We start from the raw sequence: 19575 nt of genomic DNA, 5'->3' as shown, positions 1-19575 counted from the left end.
AACATGTATGAATTCTATAGAAATATTTAGAACACGTGCTGGTGAGAAGTATACTCGCAGTCTCCTTGCTTTTCATACAGATTGACATCGTAACCTGGGACTGACTCACGTCGGCGTGCGAGCGACTTTTTCCCTCCTGTCGAAACTAAAAATCACTTCGCAGAAGTGAGATGAATGTATCTGCTGTTTTACACGTAAACTTGAACCGCTTCATGTGATTTACAGATATTCCAGAGAGTCACTGATGTGTTGCCTAATGAATTTAACCTCTTCATTTTGTTGCATTTGTTCACGTATTTGCACAATTAATCTCTCATTACGTGTGAGTCTTGAGACGATTGCAATGTTTAACATGTAGTCTGAGAAGGATGTTTTGTTTTTTTGTTTTGTTTTTTTTGCTGCTGTTGTCGGGGGATGGAATAATTCTGAAATGACCTGTATCATAGTTAAAAACAAAAAAAGGGAATTTATGTCATTGTAATTGTGTACTGTACTGTACCGTACCATGGAACTGACCTTGTCAACTCTGTATGTGTCGCTATTCTTTTTAAATTAAATCCTGCTCTATGCAAATGGTAGCAAAGCTGATTTTTATTTTTACTTTTTCTTTCAGCAAGTACTCTACAGACTTTTCCTTGATGTGATACACCAATCAGCCACAACATTATGACCACTGACAGGAGTAAATAAGTAAATAACATTAAACATCTTGTGACAGTTCAATGTTCTGCTGGGAAACTTTTGGACCTGGCATTCATCCATGTGGATGTTACTTAGACATGTAGCACCCACCTAGACCAGACCAGACCAGGCACCCCCACCCCATAGCAATGACACTCCTTGATGGCAGCAGCCATCCCCAGCAGGATGCAGCCTGACACAGGCACACACACAAAAACATGAAGCACAAGGTGTTGACCTGGCCTCCATATTCACCAGATCCCAAAATGATCAAGCATCTGTGGGATGATCCACAGAGGCCCCTCCCCTCAAAGCCCCCCCCACTAACAACATTCTGTTGCCAGACACCACAGGACACCCTCAAAAGGCCCATGTCCATTCTCTGATGAGTACCAACTGTTTTAGAGGCACAAGGGAGACCTACACAATATTAGGAAGGTGGTCATAATGTAATGCCTGATCGGTGTATAATAAATATGGACTGTGCAGGCTCTCCACTTTAATTTGAGGGGATGTAGGCATCACAAACAATTTTATGCACAGCACGCTATTTACAGGTTCTCAAAAGTGATTGTACAAGTGACAAAAGATGTTGTATATTTTTTTTTTTTTTAATTAATTCAGCAAGTAAACTAAAAGTGTCATTTGCATTCGGAAATTGTTGCCGTGACACCACAGCGTGTGTTCAGAGGAGCTCTCGATGCAAACAAAGAGGCCTCATCCAAAGGTTCTGAACACAAAACTAACCCAATGGTGTTAATTAATGTTTTCTGAAGCAGCCAGCTCAGCTCTGTGGCGAAGCTGATCGGACGGTGCTCCAGAGTCCAGATGCGCAGTGACCCAAAACAGACCGCGGAAGCAACCCATGGAACATCCTGCAATGGCTGAGTCAGTAACCTGATCTCAACCTGACTGGGAGAGTATTAACTCACTGAAGACGGCTAGACGTTAACGAAAAGCCAAGGCATTATGAAAAAGGGAAGCCCATTCTTTGATGTTGTTTGTGGATTTGAAACTTCAGGGCAGTCGTCGCGTGGCAAACTATTTAAAATGAACATTTCGTTTATGAATAGGTTCATTTGTCCAGTCACCTTTAAGCCACTGAAACTACAGAACTGTGTATTCAGTACCTGTAACTGTGTATCTGTATGGAGTAAAGTGTGCGTCTGGGAGAATTAACCAACAGAGACTGAAAGAATCTACAACAGAGGCTGGATTGTGCAAATTCAGGCTTTTTTTGTTTGTATCCATCCATCTTTCCTGGCCACAAGACGCAGGTCAAGGCCTGAGCTCATGCGATCTTCTTTATCTATATGCACTAACTGCCTCTTTTTCCTCGACTCCCATTGGACGCTGACAGGACATTGGGTCTGGGACAGAGTGCCGGGAGTTCTTTTAATGGTTAATGTATCACTAAATTGTTTGAATTGTTTGACTGTATGCGACACAGCCCATGCGGTCGTAACAAGTTGCACATTGACCGTAACCAAAAGGAGGTTAATAACTGCAGGTGTAAACATGAAGTGCCCTATAGACACTGTTGTACACATTGTTCTGCACCGAAACATTGACATCTGATATCTCTTAGGAAGCACAAAGGATTAGCATCAAGCTGCAGTTAGATGTCCAAGGACGTCAAGACAGAAAACGTGACTCAAACTGACCGAACAAGTTCTTGGTGTTCTTGTACTTGTTTTTGTTATCCTCCTCTGGGATGTGCCTCTCCCAGGTGTGTCGAAAGACTTGAGGGGCGGGCTTGTCATAAATACGCCTCGCTGTTGGGTTCATCCCCTGGTGAAGTTCACCAAGAGTAGAAGCAGCAGAGTGGGTCAGAGTCAAGGTCAGGAGGACTCACGCTCCTGTCGGCTGCAGAACAAATGGATCTTTTGGAGAACTCCGTATCCTCGCTCCTCTCCTGTCCCACCGCTGTGATGGGAGCCGTCGCTTTGCTGCTCGTCCTTTACCTCACCTCCGCGAGCTTCGTCTCCGAGGCTGCTCTGCCGAAGCAACCTCCAGGACCGAGGCCTCTGCCGCTGCTTGGAAACCTGCTGCAACTTGATCTCAAGAGGCCGTACAGGTCCCTGTGTGAGGTGAGTCTGCGCAGTTCGTTCAAAACAAGCCCCTTCTCTGCCATCACTTTACTTCTGACTACATTTATTCCTGCAGCTCTCAAAGAAATACGGCTCTGTGTTCACGGTGTACCTTGGAACGAATAAAGTGGTGGTCCTGGCTGGGTACAACGCAGTCAAAGAGGCTCTAGTCGGCCACGCCGAAGTGTTTGGAGACCGAGACGTCTCCCCAATATTTAATGATCTAAATCGGGGTCATGGTATGAGTTTTCTTTACAACACCTTCATTACGCTTTATCATAAGAGCACAAAAGTGAGCAAGCAAACTCATAAAAGGCATCTTTTTCATGTCATATTTCCATTTGCAGCCTTTTATAGATGCATGATTTGTGTGAGTTTAGTGCAAGCTGCTTGTGTTTCCTTCAGGAATTCTGTTTGCAAATGGAGAGACGTGGAAAGAGATGAGACGCTTTGCACTCACCACACTGAGAGACTTCGGGATGGGCAAGAGAGTCGCTGAGGATAAAATCTTGGAAGAGTGTGGCCATCTGATTCAGATGTTTGAAAGTCACAGAGGTACGGTGTTAGTACCATGTATGTGTAAAGAAAGGCACGGTGCACGGGAGCAACACACGTCTGCAGGTAGATTTGCAAGGCTTCTTTGACTGCAATGTTTTTGTTACTCATTTTATTTTTCCAGGGAAACCGTTTGATACGTCACATGCGGTGAATTACGCAACTTCCAACATCATCTCCTCTATTGTGTATGGAAGCAGATTTGAGTACGACGACCCCAGATTCATCAGCCTGGTGGGTCGGGCCAATGAATCAATACGCGTTGCTGGCTCTGCTACGATCCATGTGAGTTTAATTGTTTTTTTTTGTTTGTTTGTTTGTTTTTTACCTGATGATGATTTTAAATGAATGACACAAAGGATACTCAATAGAGTATAGTTCATTTCAAGATGAATATTTTAAACAATGGGTCATAAATACACAGGAATAAGCTTCTAAAATAGTGGTTTCCAACCTGTTTGTCCCTGTCCTCTTTCCCTATGACGACCCGTTATCAGTCAGAGTCTCCAGTCACAAGGTTTTGAAATAAACTGTTTGCTTACTGTTGCTTTCTGGGATATCTTTTTGAGCTTTTGTCAAAGATTCAAAAAGATATCCCAGAAAGGACAGAGAGGAGGAGTACGACAAGAGGAAGAACACCGTCATCCCCTACGTCGCTGGTGTATTGAAGAAACTCAGGAGAATTTTCAGGAAACACCACATCCCAGTTTATTTCAAACCAGGTCATACCCTTAGGTAAAAACTGGTCCACCCTAAAGACAAAATACTCAGGGTAATGTGGCAAGAGTAATATGGTGTACGCTGTTCAGTGCAGTGAGGAATGTACAGACTTGTACATTGAAACCAAACAATCCATCCACAAACGCATGTACCAACACAGGAGAGCCAGCTCATCAGGAAACGATTCAGCGGTCCACCTACACCTGAATGTCTGTGAAGGTTCTCAGTCATCCAGGTCATGTTATAATAATAATAATAATAATAATACCTTTATTTATATAGCACCTTTAAAAACAGCATTTACAAAGTGCTTTGACAATCAACCATGAACTACTCAGGCAAAATAAGATATATCCAAAAGGTGAATGGGGTTGAATGGTATATCCAAAAAAGGTTTAAAAAAGTCAACTGGACTTGTAGAGTTTTTTTTTTGAGAAGACATTTCACCACTCATCCGAGTAGCTTCTTCAGTTCTAGGGGACTGGTGGGAAGTTTGAGGTTTAAATAGGAACTCCTCCTGAAACTTGCTTGTTATGTTAACAACCAGAAACCGGTGCAGCTAATTCACATTAACGACTGGGTACTTACCTGTTGTTGAGGGGGGACTGTTTTTGTCCCTGTCCTCTTTCCTATGATGGTGCTCTGACGACTCTCGTCTGTCAGAGGCTCCAGAGTCAAGGTGTGAATGAGGTTGAAACTTCTTGGGGACAGAAGTTTTTTGTTATCTTCAAAGGAGTGTCCTTTTTTGGATACACCTGAAGGAAAAAGGACACTCCTTTGACGATAACCACGTCCAAATTTTAGCCAAAGAAGACCGATGGTTAGAAAGAGGAGTAAAGGAAACCATCTACGTCTGATTGGAAAAACCTTCTCTAAACAGACGACGTGGACTGAGATATAATCTGCCATCAATTTACAATACAGTTTTAACTTCTGTCCCCAAGAAGTTTCAACCCCATACACCTTGACACTGGAGACTCTGACTGATAACGGGTCGTTTGAGTACCATTCATAGAGCAAGAGGACAGGGACAAACAGTCTAGCCGTCAATGGACACCAGCTGCACCAGATTGTGGTCGTCAGCAGAAACAAGTCAAGCAAATTTCTGATGGGTAAAACCCACAGAGTTTCCTATTTAACCCTCAAACTTCCCACCAGTCCCTTAGAACTGAAGAAGCTACTTGGATGAGTGGTGAAACGTCTTCTCAAAAAACTCTACAAGTCCAGTTGTCTTTTTTAAACTCTTTCTGGAAATAGACAAAGAGAGCCCGGACATTGAAAAACAATTTAATAATATACACGCTTTTGCACCTGACAGATATGTAATATTGGCTAATTTCCCTGAATAAACAAATACGCAAGGATCAGTTTTGTCTTATTTGTGAAATTAAAGGGGAATTACCGTTTTTTTACAATCTGGACCTTATTTCTGGCATAAAATACGATTGTTTACTCACCCATATAACTATGTTATGATACGCTAGTGCCATTTCCTGTTGAGTCCAGAGTTACCTGTTATCTATTCGCGGACGTGCAGCGGTTTGTTGTACCTCTCTCTGCCTCCCCATCCTCCCGTCAACGAGCTCCTCATCCGTATACTCTGGCTCAAAACGGTAAGGACGTCCATCATGAACAAAGTCGTCGTCCACAACCTCAGAATCGGAAAAATATTCAGCCTTGTTGCAAAAAACTAGCAGTAGCGAATTACAGGTAAACAAGTCGCTCAGAGATGACATCATCCAGGTCAGAGGTTAGTAGATCAATCTACAGACCCCGGATGATGATAACAGCTAACTCCGGGGAGAATAGCACTAGCGTATCTTCACAAAATATTGGTGAAATGAATGAGTTTCGCAGCAGACAATGTGTTATTTAGAGACTGCGTTTCGATGCCCCAGTCTCTCCCACTATATGGATATACACAGATCTAAATATCGTCCGAATGACTTCAAATGATACCAAAGTTATATGGGTGAGTAAACGATCGTATTTTATGCCAGAAATAAGGTCCAGGTTGTAAAAAAACGGTAATTCCCCTTTAATGACGTCAGTTCTAAGCAAAAACTTGGAGTTGGTCAGATTAACAATAACATGTGGTCTACACTCTGATGCTTCTCAATTTAGACTTGGACTTAGACAGGCTTTATTCATCCACAAGGAAAATTGATTGGTCACCTCGGTTGCACGGTTCAGGCTTGTTCATTAGAATTTTCTTCACGAACTACACTTAAGCCCAGAGAAATTACACAAGTCGAAACCTGAACCTGAACCGAAACCTTTTTGAAAATGTGTAGGTAAGTATGGATTCAATACGAGACTGGTAAACCAGAGTTAAAACATGGATGCTGACATTGAAGGTCCTTGGCTTCCTTGGCAGGTGGAGGCGCTGTTGATTTTTTTTTTAAAAATGATGTCTGCATGCTGGGAAAAGGAGAGGCAGTTGTCCAGGTATTTGAAGGACTCAACCTGCTCCACAAGCTGACCCTGGATGTTGAGTGGTTTAAAAAGGGCAGTTGCTGACTCTCCTCTGCCCCCACAACACAGCTCCTTTGTTTTTGGAGACATTTAACTCCAGAGAGAGCTGGTTAAATGTCTGTTTCTTCCTTGTTGTTCATTGTCCCAAACACAAAACATATTCATAATTAGGTAAAACTATAAAAGGGTCATTGAGGACATGCATTTTAAACATTTCATTTGGAAAGTATCAAATTCTTTTTGATATCTTCAAACATGTCTTTTTGACATGTTTCACAGAACAACTTGAAAACCTAAATTAACTTCTTTTTTTAATCCTCTTGTTATCTCCCAGCTTTACAACATGTTCCCCAGGCTGGTCAGTTGGGTGAAAAACCGGCAGGTGATATTAAAAAACGTTGAGTTGACCGTCAGGGACGTGAAGGCCTTGGTCAAAAATCTGAGCGAGACGCTGAACCCCCAGATGTGCAGAGGTCTGGTAGACTGTTTTCTGATTCGGAAGCAGAAGGAAGAGGTAAGACGGCACGTTTATGTGGTTTAACGTGCAGTTTATAATAATAATTATATTAATATGTTGGCGTTCTTTCTCTTAGGACTCTTGTGTGCCGGACACTCACTACAACGAGACGAACCTGATATTCACGGTGACCAACCTGTTCTCTGCAGGTACCGATACCACGGCGGCTACACTGAGATGGAGTTTGCTGCTTATGGCCAAGTATCCACATGTACAAGGTAAGAAATCAGAGGGTGGGATACTTGAGGCAGGGAGTGAACATTTTGATCTCAAAGTTAAAGAGTTGGAAGCAGGAAAAATGGAAGGATTACTCACTTTGACAAGGGCCACGTTTTGGAGGCTAGACGACCGGGTCAGAGTGGAGCTGTTCCCAATCTGCAGTGGTCAATGACGCTAGCATGCTAAAGCGTTTTGTTAAAATTAATGCAGATGAAAAGCTCTTATTTTGTGCCTGCAGACCGGGTGCAGGAGGAGCTGACCAGGGAGATAGGAAGCCGCCACGTCCAGGTAGAGGACCGGAAGAACCTGCCGTACACTGACGCTGTCATCCACGAGACACAGAGACTGGCCAACATCATCCCCATGTCTATCCCTCACAAAACCAGCCAGGACGTCACCTTCCAGGGATACTTCATCAAAAAGGTCAGCCGCTTACTGCCGCTTCTGTCTTCCACAAAACGATACGTTCATTCACTTGTACCAACCTGATAAACTTGACATCTCCTATGGCCTGCAGGGGACTACCGTGTTCCCTCTTCTGACCTCTGTCCTGTATGATGAGAGCGAGTGGGAGAGCCCACACACTTTCAACCCTTCTCATTTCCTGGATAAGGATGGTAAATTTTGCAGGAGGGATGCCTTCATGCCGTTCTCCGCAGGTATAGTAGATGCAGCTTTTTCGCTCTTTATGGATAATTTCGCAGAGACGTGCATTGGACTGAAATGTTCGTTCGTCCTCGCAGGCCGTAGGGCGTGTCTCGGAGAGAGCCTGGCTAAGATGGAGCTCTTCCTCTTCTTCACCTCCCTCCTCCAGCGCTTCCGTTTCTCCCCTCCGCCCGGGGTTTCGGAGGATGAGCTGGATCTGACTCCTGCGTTGGGCTTCACTCTGCCTCCTTCGCCGCACGAGTTGTGTGCTGTCAGTCGCCAGTGAGGAGGAGATCGCTTGGATGCACTCCTATGCAAATAGTGTAATTATTGCTTTTAGTCGCACTGAGCCGCCAGCAGATGACAATTATTCAGCTGTTTATTGCAAGCTTCGTAAATCTGTTTTTACATGCGTCTGATTGGCCTAAAGGTTTTTTTGTTGTTGTTATACTTTCACTCAAGTGTATATGTGTTTTATTGCAGCAAATATATGTATAAGTGTATTTTATACCTTAGCCTTTATAACAGCCATTAGTAAATATTGGGCTCAAGCAAGTCTGGGTGATGAGTTTGTTTTCCTTCAGGTTTCTCCTTGAACCCAAGTGATATGCAGGTTTATACAGACTCTGCAAAAACAGAGCATCTGAATGTCTGTCTATCTTTCACTGAACTGAGCTTTAAAATGTTGTGCATGGGCCACGTGATGGATCAAAGCCTGGTCATACCCCATAAAAAGAAGTGTTTGGATTCTGCGTCTGCTTTCTTTGCTTTGACAGATAGGGGGCACCACTGGCCCGGACAGGCTCCGGAAAGGTTTGTGCTGCTCCGTTGTGATAAAGAATTATGGGCTGACATATCACACAGATATCTGGTTGATACCGGGACACCCAGGGGTTATGGGAACAATGAATGTCAAACAAATTGCCTGAAGAATCTCCGTTAAAGGAAACCGTTGATCCAAAGGTTCTTTTTAATGCTTTAGCATTTGCAAGTTAAAATTAGTGTGAGCTTTAGTTTCAAAAGTAATTGAAACACAAACAAAAGGGTAGGCACAACCGCCAAAGGGTGAGATTGGAGCATGGCGGCCGAGCCAGCTATTTCAATGCCAGACTGTCTATGCCAGTAATTTAGTAAAACGTTGTGCTGTTATGTAACTAAAGAAGTGAAGAGCAAGTGCTATCCTTTAAGTTGTCAGATCTGAGTCTTCTGTGAGGTGGGAGTTATTGTGGTGGTGGGTAGACCTGTGTGTCATCAGCATAGTAGTGGAAGTTGATCCCATGGTGACGGAGGATTTTGGATGAGGAGACAGATGGTGAAGAGGAGGGGACCCAAAACAGACCCTTGGGGACACCCAGCGACACACCTGAATACCCAGATTTGTGGTTACCAAGTTGAATGAACTGTTGTCTGTCTGTGATGTAACCCATGAAAGTGCAACACCAGTGATCCCAATGCCAGCCAGGCGGTCCAGGAGTAGTGGGTGAGAGATGGTGTTGAATGCTGCACTAAGGGTCGAGGAGGATGAGGATGGTGAGAAGTCTAGAGTCAGCTGTTCAGAGGAGATCTCAAAACTAATTGAAAAACAAACAAAATGGTGGGCACTGCAGCCAAAGGGTGAGATTGTGGCATAGCGGCTGAGCCAGCTATTTCATTGCCAGACTGTCAACGCCAGAAATTTGGTAAAACAGTGGTATATCCTGCAATGGCTGAGCCGGTAACCTGATCTCAACCTGACTGAGTATTATGAATCTCATTCTTTGACTGAATGCAACACAGCTCATGCGGTCGTAACAAGTTGCACACTGGTCATAACCATAAGAAGGTTAGAAACTGCAGGTATAGACATGAAGTGCCCTAAAAACACATTCGTACACATTTTTCTGCAACAAAACATTTGATATCTCTTAGGAAGCACACAGGATTAGTATTAACCTGCAATGAGATGTCCAAGGACGTAAAGACGGATAATGTGACTCAAACTGACTGAACAAGTTCCTGAAGTTCTTGTACTTGTTTGCGTTATCCTCCTGTGGGATGTGCCTCTCACAGGTGTGTCAAAAGACTTGAGGGGCGGGCAGGGCCGGCTCTAGCCCATTGGCTGCCCTAGGCGATACTGAGATACCCCCCATCTACCACCGAGGGCCACTTTAAACCACATCCATTCCATGTAATCATTCTGATATAGGTACACTATGTTGTATGTATTATACTGTCCATTTATATTTGACACATGAACTCCAGGCAATATAATGGTCGCAGAACATTTTTATTTTTAGTAATTTTGGAACTTTACAAACAACAACTGAATTAGCCATGTGGCTTTAATGTGCCCCTTATTTATACTGTACATTCTGTGCTGTCCCTGCCAAATAAATTAAAATAAGATTTAAAAAATAAATTAAAAGCACAGATCTTCATCAAACTAAGAATTGTAAAGACTTAAAATAAATAAAATGTAGGCTCTGTCTCCCTGGTCTGTGTTTCACTGGTTGCTGTGCTAGGTGTGCTAGGTGTGATCCTCGATGTCCCTTCACCTGCAGCTGTATTCAAGCACAGAGTAACCAGATCAGTGGAGTTCAAAATGAGTGAAACGATTGAGAATGAGGTTGAAAGTTGTAGTTTTACAAAGAATGGAAGTGTTAGGTCATATTTTGAGTGAATTTACATTCTCCTGAACTATAACAGATGATTATAGCTTTATTAATACTGTATGCATTTATAGCCCACTACTACTACTACTAAAACTAATAGCCTACTATTACTAACAATAACTATAATAGACAAACTTACAAGGTTCAGAGAGAGGTGAACCTGGGGGATCAGCTAAGCTTTCTTCAGGTGAGGGTCTTTGCAAAAATCTCTGGAGTGCATCTGAACATTTTAAAATATAAACTAACATTAGCATAACATAACACCACTCATCACCAACACCATTAGATTTATTACGTGTATTCACATGTATACTACTATTTACATGACCGTAAATACAATCCAGGCAATGTACTATGTGTGACATAGGCTAGTTAAAATGAACTTAAAGCTATGTGTCAACTTGTGTCAGTCTGTTCAACTTATTGTAGCTGCATGTTTATCGATACTGCTTGGAGAAATGGCGACACATGAGAACGTGCTTCCAAATGTTGGTCATCTGTCAAACATTCTTGAAAAAGTTTTAAACAGGCTAGCTAGCTCCATTTACCAAACAAGCTTAGGAATAGCTAATGCTAGCAGAGCACGCAGTGATAGTTAGCTTCTACCAGCAATGAAACGTCAACCGTCCATTAGTGACACAAAACACAATTTTGATTAATCTTTAGAATATGTCTGAGATGAAAATACATACCTCTATATTTGGCTTTCTTCTCCTCCTTCTCTTTTCTCCGTTTTCGCCCCTGTGCACCAGACAATTTGGTCCTTTTCATTTTGAGAATTCTAACTAGCGTTAGCTTGACCTTCCCCATAATATTTCCCCCCCTGCACATATAATATTTTCATTTCAACATATGGATTGGGGCATGTTTATTTGTTTTAATGAGGTAATAAGGGTTTTATTTCGCCAGGGTTTTATTCCATTTTATTTCGTTAATCAATGTTGTTAAGAGATAGGCGGGCGCCTACGTGGCCTGTACGAAGGGCCGGCCCTGGGGGCGGGTTAGTCATAAATACACCTAGCTGCAAGAACATCCCCTGGTGAGGTTCACCAAGAGTAGAAGCAGCAGAGTGGGCCAGAGTGAAGGTCAGGAGGAGTCACACACCTGTCGGCTGCAGAACAAATGGATCTTTTGGAGAACTCCGTATCCTCGCTCTTTCCCTGTCCCACCGCTGTGATGGGAGCCGTCGCTTTGCTGCTCGTCCTTTACCTCACCTCCGCGAGCTTCGTCTCCGAGGCTGCTCTGCCGAAGCAACCTCCAGGACCGAGGCCTCTGCCGCTGCTTGGAAACCTGCTGCAACTTGATCTCAAGAGGCCGTACAGGTCCCTGTGTGAGGTGAGTCTGCGCAGTTGGTTCAAAACAAGCCGCTTCTGTGCCATCACTTTACTTCTGACTACATTTATTCCTGCAGCTCTCAAAGAAATATGGCTCTGTGTTCACGGTGTACCTTGGAACTAATAAAGTGGTGGTCCTGGCTGGGTACAAGGCGGTCAAAGAGGCTCTAGTCGGCCACGCCGAAGTGTTTGGAGACCGAGACATCCCCCCAATATTTAATGATCTAAATCAGGGTCATGGTATGAGTTTTCTTTACAACACCTTCATTATGTTTTATCGTAAGAGCACAAAAATGAGCAATCAGACTCTTAAAAGGCATCTTTTTGATGTCATATTTCCATTTGCTGCCTTTTGTAGGTGCATGATTTGTGCCAGCTTAGTTCAAGCTGCTTGTGTTTCCTTCAGGAATTCTGTTTGCAAATGGAGAGACGTGGAAAGAGATGAGACGCTTTGCACTCACCACACTAAGAGACTTTGGGATGGGCAAGAGAGTCGCTGAGGATAAAATCTTGGAAGAGTGTGGCCATCTGATTCAGATGTTTGAAAGTCACAGAGGTACGGTGTTAGTACCATGTATGTGTAAAGAAATACACGGTGCACGGGAGCAACACACATCTGCAGGTAGATTTGCAAGGCTTCTTTGACTGCAATGTTTTTGTTACTCATTTTATTTTTCCAGGGAAACCGTTTGATACGTCACATGCGGTGAATTACGCAACTTCCAACATCATCTCCTCTATTGTGTATGGAAGCAGATTTGAGTACGACGACCCCAGATTCATCAACCTGGTGGGTCGGGTCAATGAATCAATACGCATTGCTGGCTCTGCTACGATCCATGTGAGTTTAATTGTTTTTTTTGTTTGTTTTTTACCTGATTATGATGAATGACACAAAGGATACTCAATAGACAGTTTTAGTTCATTTCAAGATGAATATTTTAAACAATGGGTCATAAATACACAGGAATAAGCTTCTAAAATAGTGGTTTCCAACCTGTTTGTCCCTGTCCTCTTTCCCTATGACGACCCGTTATCAGTCAGAGTCTCCAGTCACAAGGTTTTGATATAAACTGTTTGCTTACTGTTGCTTTCTGGGATATCTTTTTGAGCTTTTGTCAAAGATTCAAAAAGATATCCCAGAAAGGACAGAAAGGAGGAAGAACACCGTCATCCCCTACATCGCTGGTTTATTGAAGAAACTCAGGAGAATTTTCAGGAAACACCACATTCCAGTTTATTTCAAACCAGGTCATACCCTTAGGTAAAAACTGGTCCACCCTAAAGACAAAATACTCAGGGTAATGTGGCAAGAGTAATATGGTGTACGCTGTTCAGTGCAGTGAGGAATGTACAGACTTGTACATTGAAACCAAACAATCCATCCACAAACACATGTACCAACACAGGAGAGCCAGCTCATCAGGAAACGATTCAGCGGTCCACCTACACCTGAATGTCTGTGAAGGTTCTCAGTCATCCAGGTCATGTTATAATAATAATAATAATAAAAATAATACCTTTATTTATATAGCACCTTTAAAAACAGCGTTTACAAAGTGCTTTGACAATCAAGCATGAACAAAATACTCAGGCAAAATAAGATATATCCAAAAGGTGAATGGGGTTGAATGGTATATTCAAAAAAGTCAACTAGACTTGTAGAGTTTTTTTGAGAAAATGTTTCACGTCTCAGTTCTAGGGGACTGGTGGGAAGTCTGAGGTTTGAATAGGAACTTTTGTTACACTTGTTATGTTAACAACCAGAAACCGGTGCAGCTAATTTACATTAACGACTGGGTACTTACCTGTTGTTGAGGGGGGACTGTTTTTGTCCCTGTCCTCTTTCCTATGATGGTGCTCTGACGACTCTCGTCTGTCAGAGGCTCCAGAGTCAAGGTGTGAATGAGGTTGAAACTTCTTGGGGACAGAAGTTTTTTGTTATCCTCAAAGGAGTGTCCTTTTTTGGATACACCTGAAGGAAAAAGGACACTCCTTTGACGATAACCACGTCCAAATTTTAGCCAAAGAAGACCGATGGTTAGAAAGAGGAGTAAAGGAAACCATCTACGTCTGATTGGAAAAACCTTCTCTAAACAGACGACGTGGACTGAGATATAATCTGCCATCAATTTACAATACAGTTTTAACTTCTGTCCCCAAGAAGTTTCAACCCCATACACCTTGACACTGGAGACTCTGACTGATAACGGGTCGTTTGAGTACCATTCATAGAGCAAGAGGACAGGGACAAACAGTCTAGCCGTCAATGGACACCAGCTGCACCAGATTGTGGTCGTCAGCAGAAACAAGTCAAGCAAATTTCTGATGGGTAAAACCCACAGAGTTTCCTATTTAACCCTCAAACTTCCCACCAGTCCCTTAGAACTGAAGAAGCTACTTGGATGAGTGGTGAAACGTCTTCTCAAAAAACTCTACAAGTCCAGTTGTCTTTTTTAAACTCTTTCTGGAAATAGACAAAGAGAGCCCGGACATTGAAAAACAATTTAATAATATACACGCTTTTGCACCTGACAGATATGTAATATTGGCTAATTTCCCTGAATAAACAAATACGCAAGGATCAGTTTTGTCTTATTTGTGAAATTAAAGGGGAATTACCGTTTTTTTACAATCTGGACCTTATTTCTGGCATAAAATACGATTGTTTACTCACCCATATAACTATGTTATGATACGCTAGTGCCATTTCCTGTTGAGTCCAGAGTTACCTGTTATCTATTCGCGGACGTGCAGCGGTTTGTTGTACCTCTCTCTGCCTCCCCATCCTCCCGTCAACGAGCTCCTCATCCGTATACTCTGGCTCAAAACGGTAAGGACGTCCATCATGAACAAAGTCGTCGTCCACAACCTCAGAATCGGAAAAATATTCAGCCTTGTTGCAAAAAACTAGCAGTAGCGAATTACAGGTAAACAAGTCGCTCAGAGATGACATCATCCAGGTCAGAGGTTAGTAGATCAATCTACAGACCCCGGATGATGATAACAGCTAACTCCGGGGAGAATAGCACTAGCGTATCTTCACAAAATATTGGTGAAATGAATGAGTTTCGCAGCAGACAATGTGTTATTTAGAGGCTGCGTTTCGATGCCCCAGTCTCTCCCACTATATGGATATACACAGATCTAAATATCGTCCGAATGACTTCAAATGATACCAAAGTTATATGGGTGAGTAAACGATCGTATTTTATGCCAGAAATAAGGTCCAGGTTGTAAAAAAACGGTAATTCCCCTTTAATGACGTCAGTTCTAAGCAAAAACTTGGAGTTGGTCAGATTAACAATAACATGTGGTCTACACTCTGATGCTTCTCAATTTAGACTTGGACTTAGACAGGCTTTATTCATCCACAAGGAAAATTGATTGGTCACCTCGGTTGCACGGTTCAGGCTTGTTCATTAGAATTTTCTTCACGAACTACACTTAAGCCCAGAGAAATTACACAAGTCGAAACCTGAACCTGAACCGAAACCTTTTTGAAAATGTGTAGGTGAGTATGGATTCAATACGAGACTGGTAAACCAGAGTTAAAACATGGATGCTGACATTGAAGGTCCTTGGCTTCCTTGGCAGGTGGAGGCGCTGTTGATTTTTTTTTTTAAAATGATGTCTGCATGCTGGGAAAAGGAGAGGCAGTTGTCCAGGTATTTGAAGGACTCAACCTGCTCCACAAGCTGACCCTGGATGTTGAGTGGTTAAAAAAGGGCAGTTGCTGACTCTCCTCTGCCCCCACAACACAGCTCCTTTGTTTTTGGAGACATTTAACTCCAGAGAGAGCTGGTTAAATGTCTGTTTCTTCCTTGTTGTTCATTGTCCCAAACACAAAACATATTCATAATTAGGTAAAACTATAAAAGGGTCATTGAGGACATGCATTTTAAACATTTCATTTGGAAAGTATCAAATTCTTTTTTGATATCTTCAAACATGTCTTTTTGACATGTTTCACAGAACAACTTGAAAACCTAAATTAACTTCTTTTTTTAATCCTCTTGTTATCTCCCAGCTTTACAACATGTTCCCCAGGCTGGTCAGTTGGGTGAAAAACCGGCAGGTGATATTAAAAAACGTTGAGTTGACCGTCAGGGACGTGAAGGCCTTGGTCAAAAATCTGAGCGAGACGCTGAACCCCCAGATGTGCAGAGGTCTGGTAGACTGTTTTCTGATTCGGAAGCAGAAGGAAGAGGTAAGACGGCACGTTTATGTGGTTTAACGTGCAGTTTATAATAATAATTATATTAATATGTTGGCGTTCTTTCTCTTAGGACTCTTGTGTGCCGGACACTCACTACAACGAGACGAACCTGATATTCACGGTGACCAACCTGTTCTCTGCAGGTACCGATACCACGGCGGCTACACTGAGATGGAGTTTGCTGCTTATGGCCAAGTATCCACATGTACAAGGTAAGAAATCAGAGGGTGGGATACTTGAGGCAGGGAGTGAACATTTTGATCTCAAAGTTAAAGAGTTGGAAGCAGGAAAAATGGAAGGATTACTCACTTTGACAAGGGCCACGTTTTGGAGGCTAGACGACCGGGTCAGAGTGGAGCTGTTCCCAATCTGCAGTGGTCAATGACGCTAGCATGCTAAAGCGTTTTGTTAAAATTAATGCAGATGAAAAGCTCTTATTTTGTGCCTGCAGACCGGGTGCAGGAGGAGCTGACCAGGGAGATAGGAAGCCGCCACGTCCAGGTAGAGGACCGGAAGAACCTGCCGTACACTGACGCTGTCATCCACGAGACACAGAGACTGGCCAACATCATCCCCATGTCTATCCCTCACAAAACCAGCCAGGACGTCACCTTCCAGGGATACTTCATCAAAAAGGTCAGCCGCTTACTGCCGCTTCTGTCATCCACAAAACGATACGTTCATTCACTTGTACCAACCTGATAAACTTGACATCTCCTATGGCCTGCAGGGGACTACCGTGTTCCCTCTTCTGACCTCTGTCCTGTATGATGAGAGCGAGTGGGAGAGCCCACACACTTTCAACCCTTCTCATTTCCTGGATAAGGATGGTAAATTTTGCAGGAGAGATGCTTTCATGCCCTTCTCTGCAGGTATAGATGCAGCTTTTTCGCTCTTTATGGATAATTTCGCAGAGACTTGCAATGGTTTGAAATCTCTGTTCCTCCTTGCAGGCCGTAGGGCGTGTCTCGGAGAGAGCCTGGCTAAGATGGAGCTCTTCCTCTTCTTCACCTCCCTCCTCCAGCGCTTCCGTTTCTCCCCTCCGCCCGGGGTTTCGGAGGATGAGCTGGATCTGACTCCTGCGTTGGGCTTCACTCTGCCTCCTTCGCCGCACGAGTTGTGTGCTGTCAGTCGCCAGTGAGGAGGAGATCGCTTGGATGCACTCCTATGCAAATAGTGTAATTATTGCTTTTAGTCGCACTGAGCCGCCAGCAGATGACAATTATTCAGCTCTTTATTGCAAGCTTCGTAAATCTGTTTTTACATGCGTCTGATTGGCCTAAAGGTTTTTTTGTTGTTGTTATACTTTCACTCAAGTGTATATGTGTTTTATTGCAGCAAATATACGTATAAGTGTATTTTATACCTTAGCCTTTATAACAGCCATCAGTAAATATTGGGCTCAAGCAAGTCTGGGTGATGAGTTTGTTTTCCTTCAGGTTTCTCCTTGAACCCAAGTGATATGCAGGTTTATACAGACTCTGCAAAAACAGAGCATCTGAATGTCTGTCTATCTTTCACTGAACTGAGCTTTAAAATGTTGTGCATGGGCCACGTGATGGATCAAAGCCTGGTCGTACCCCATAAAAAGAAGTGTTTGGATTCTGCGTCTGCTTTCTTTGCTTTGACAGATAGGGGGCACCACTGGCCCGGACAGGCTCCGGAAAGGTTTGTGCTGCTCCGTTGTGATAAAGAATTATGGGCTGACATATCACACAGATATCTGGTTGATACCGGATACCTTTAGCATTTGCAAGTTAAAATTAATGTGAGCTTTAGTTTCAATAGTAATTGAAACACAAACAAAAGGGTAGGCACAACCGCCAAAGGGTGAGATTGGAGCATGGCGGCCGAGCCAGCTATTTCAATGCCAGACTGTCTATGCCAGTAATTTAGTAAAACGTTGTGCTGTTATGTAACTAAAGAAGTGAAGAGCAAGGGTTATCCTTTAAGTTGTCAGATCTGAGTCTTCTGTGAGGTGGGAGTTACTGTGGTGGTGGGTAGACCTGTGTGTCATCAGCATAGTAGTGGAAGTTGATCCCATGGTGACGGAGGATTTTGCCCAGAGGGAGGAGGCAGATGGTGAAGAGGAGGGGACCCAAAACAGACCCTTGGGGACACCCAGCGACACACCTGAATACCCAGATTTGTGGTTACCAAGTTGAATGAACTGTTGTCTGTCTGTGATGTAACCCATGAAAGTGCAACACCAGTGATCCCAATGCCAGCCAGGCGGTCCAGGAGTAGTGGGTGAGAGATGGTGTTGAATGCTGCACTAAGGGTCGAGGAGGATGAGGATGGTGAGAAGTCTAGAGTCAGCTGTTCAGAGGAGATCTCAAAACTAATTGAAAAACAAACAAAATGGTGGGCACTGCAGCCAAAGGGTGAGATTGTGGCATAGCGGCTGAGCCAGCTATTTCATTGCCAGACTGTCAACGCCAGAAATTTGGTAAAACAGTGGTATATCCTGCAATGGCTGAGCCGGTAACCTGATCTCAACCTGACTGAGTATTATGAATCTCATTCTTTGACTGAATGCAACACAGCTCATGCGGTCGTAACAAGTTGCACACTGGTCATAACCATAAGAAGGTTAGAAACTGCAGGTATAGACATGAAGTGCCCTAAAAACACATTCGTACACATTTTTCTGCAACAAAACATTTGATATCTCTTAGGAAGCACACAGGATTAGTATTAACCTGCAATGAGATGTCCAAGGACGTAAAGACGGATAATGTGACTCAAACTGACTGAACAAGTTCCTGAAGTTCTTGTACTTGTTTGCGTTATCCTCCTGTGGGATGTGCCTCTCACAGGTGTGTCAAAAGACTTGAGGGGCGGGCAGGGCCGGCTCTAGCCCATTGGCTGCCCTAGGCGATACTGAGATACCCCCCATCTACCACCGAGGGCCACTTTAAACCACATCCATTCCATGTAATCATTCTGATATAGGTACACTATGTTGTATGTATTATACTGTCCATTTATATTTGACACATGAACTCCAGGCAATATAATGGTCGCAGAACATTTTTATTTTTAGTAATTTTGGAACTTTACAAACAACAACTGAATTAGCCATGTGGCTTTAATGTGCCCCTTATTTATACTGTACATTCTGTGCTGTCCCTGCCAAATAAATTAAAATAAGATTTAAAAAATAAATTAAAAGCACAGATCTTCATCAAACTAAGAATTGTAAAGACTTAAAATAAATAAAATGTAGGCTCTGTCTCCCTGGTCTGTGTTTCACTGGTTGCTGTGCTAGGTGTGCTAGGTGTGATCCTCGATGTCCCTTCACCTGCAGCTGTATTCAAGCACAGAGTAACCAGATCAGTGGAGTTCAAAATGAGTGAAACGATTGAGAATGAGGTTGAAAGTTGTAGTTTTACAAAGAATGGAAGTGTTAGGTCATATTTTGAGTGAATTTACATTCTCCTGAACTATAACAGATGATTATAGCTTT

The 19575-nt window shown here is 43.1% G+C and overlaps 2 protein-coding genes across 2 annotated transcripts; both read left to right on the top strand.

Moving 5' to 3' along the window:
• The first annotated feature begins 2403 nt into the window (after window positions 1-2403).
• LOC311506065 (cytochrome P450 2K1-like) lies at window positions 2404-8735 on the top strand. The gene is made up of 9 exons (XM_084569944.1): window positions 2404-2771; window positions 2848-3010; window positions 3177-3326; window positions 3451-3611; window positions 6856-7035; window positions 7115-7256; window positions 7496-7680; window positions 7775-7916; window positions 8001-8735. The coding sequence occupies exons 1-9, from the start codon at window positions 2559-2561 to the stop codon at window positions 8186-8188; spliced, it is 1524 nt and encodes a 507-aa protein (XP_084426070.1). The 5' UTR covers window positions 2404-2558; the 3' UTR covers window positions 8189-8735.
• A 2917-nt stretch (window positions 8736-11652) lies between these two features.
• On the top strand, window positions 11653-17253 carry LOC311506066 (cytochrome P450 2K1-like). Its single transcript, XM_084569945.1, has 9 exons — window positions 11653-11888; window positions 11965-12127; window positions 12294-12443; window positions 12568-12728; window positions 15918-16097; window positions 16177-16318; window positions 16558-16742; window positions 16837-16978; window positions 17060-17253. Exons 1-9 carry the CDS (start codon window positions 11676-11678, stop codon window positions 17245-17247), a joined length of 1524 nt encoding a protein of 507 aa, XP_084426071.1. The 5' UTR covers window positions 11653-11675; the 3' UTR covers window positions 17248-17253.
• The last annotated feature ends 2322 nt before the right edge of the window (window positions 17254-19575 follow it).

This window comes from Chelon labrosus (genome assembly GCF_963514085.1).
Source record: "Chelon labrosus genome assembly, chromosome: 21".
Lineage (NCBI taxonomy): Eukaryota > Metazoa > Chordata > Actinopteri > Mugiliformes > Mugilidae > Chelon > Chelon labrosus.
Note: the sequence above shows the minus strand (reverse complement) of the source record. Positions and strands in the feature narration are given on the sequence as shown.

Excerpts from the sequence above, each read along its gene's own strand:
- LOC311506065 (XM_084569944.1), top strand. The coding sequence starts at position 2,559 with ATGGATCTTTTGGAGAACTCCGTATCCTCGCTCCTCTCCTGTCCCACC. Across the intron at positions 3,327-3,450 it reads GATGTTTGAAAGTCACAGAG|GGAAACCGTTTGATACGTCA; the intron begins GTACGGTGTTAG and ends TTATTTTTCCAG. Across the intron at positions 7,917-8,000 it reads CTTCATGCCGTTCTCCGCAG|GCCGTAGGGCGTGTCTCGGA; the intron begins GTATAGTAGATG and ends TCGTCCTCGCAG.
- LOC311506066 (XM_084569945.1), top strand. The coding sequence starts at position 11,676 with ATGGATCTTTTGGAGAACTCCGTATCCTCGCTCTTTCCCTGTCCCACC. Across the intron at positions 11,889-11,964 it reads CGTACAGGTCCCTGTGTGAG|CTCTCAAAGAAATATGGCTC; the intron begins GTGAGTCTGCGC and ends TTATTCCTGCAG. Across the intron at positions 12,729-15,917 it reads CTGGCTCTGCTACGATCCAT|CTTTACAACATGTTCCCCAG; the intron begins GTGAGTTTAATT and ends GTTATCTCCCAG.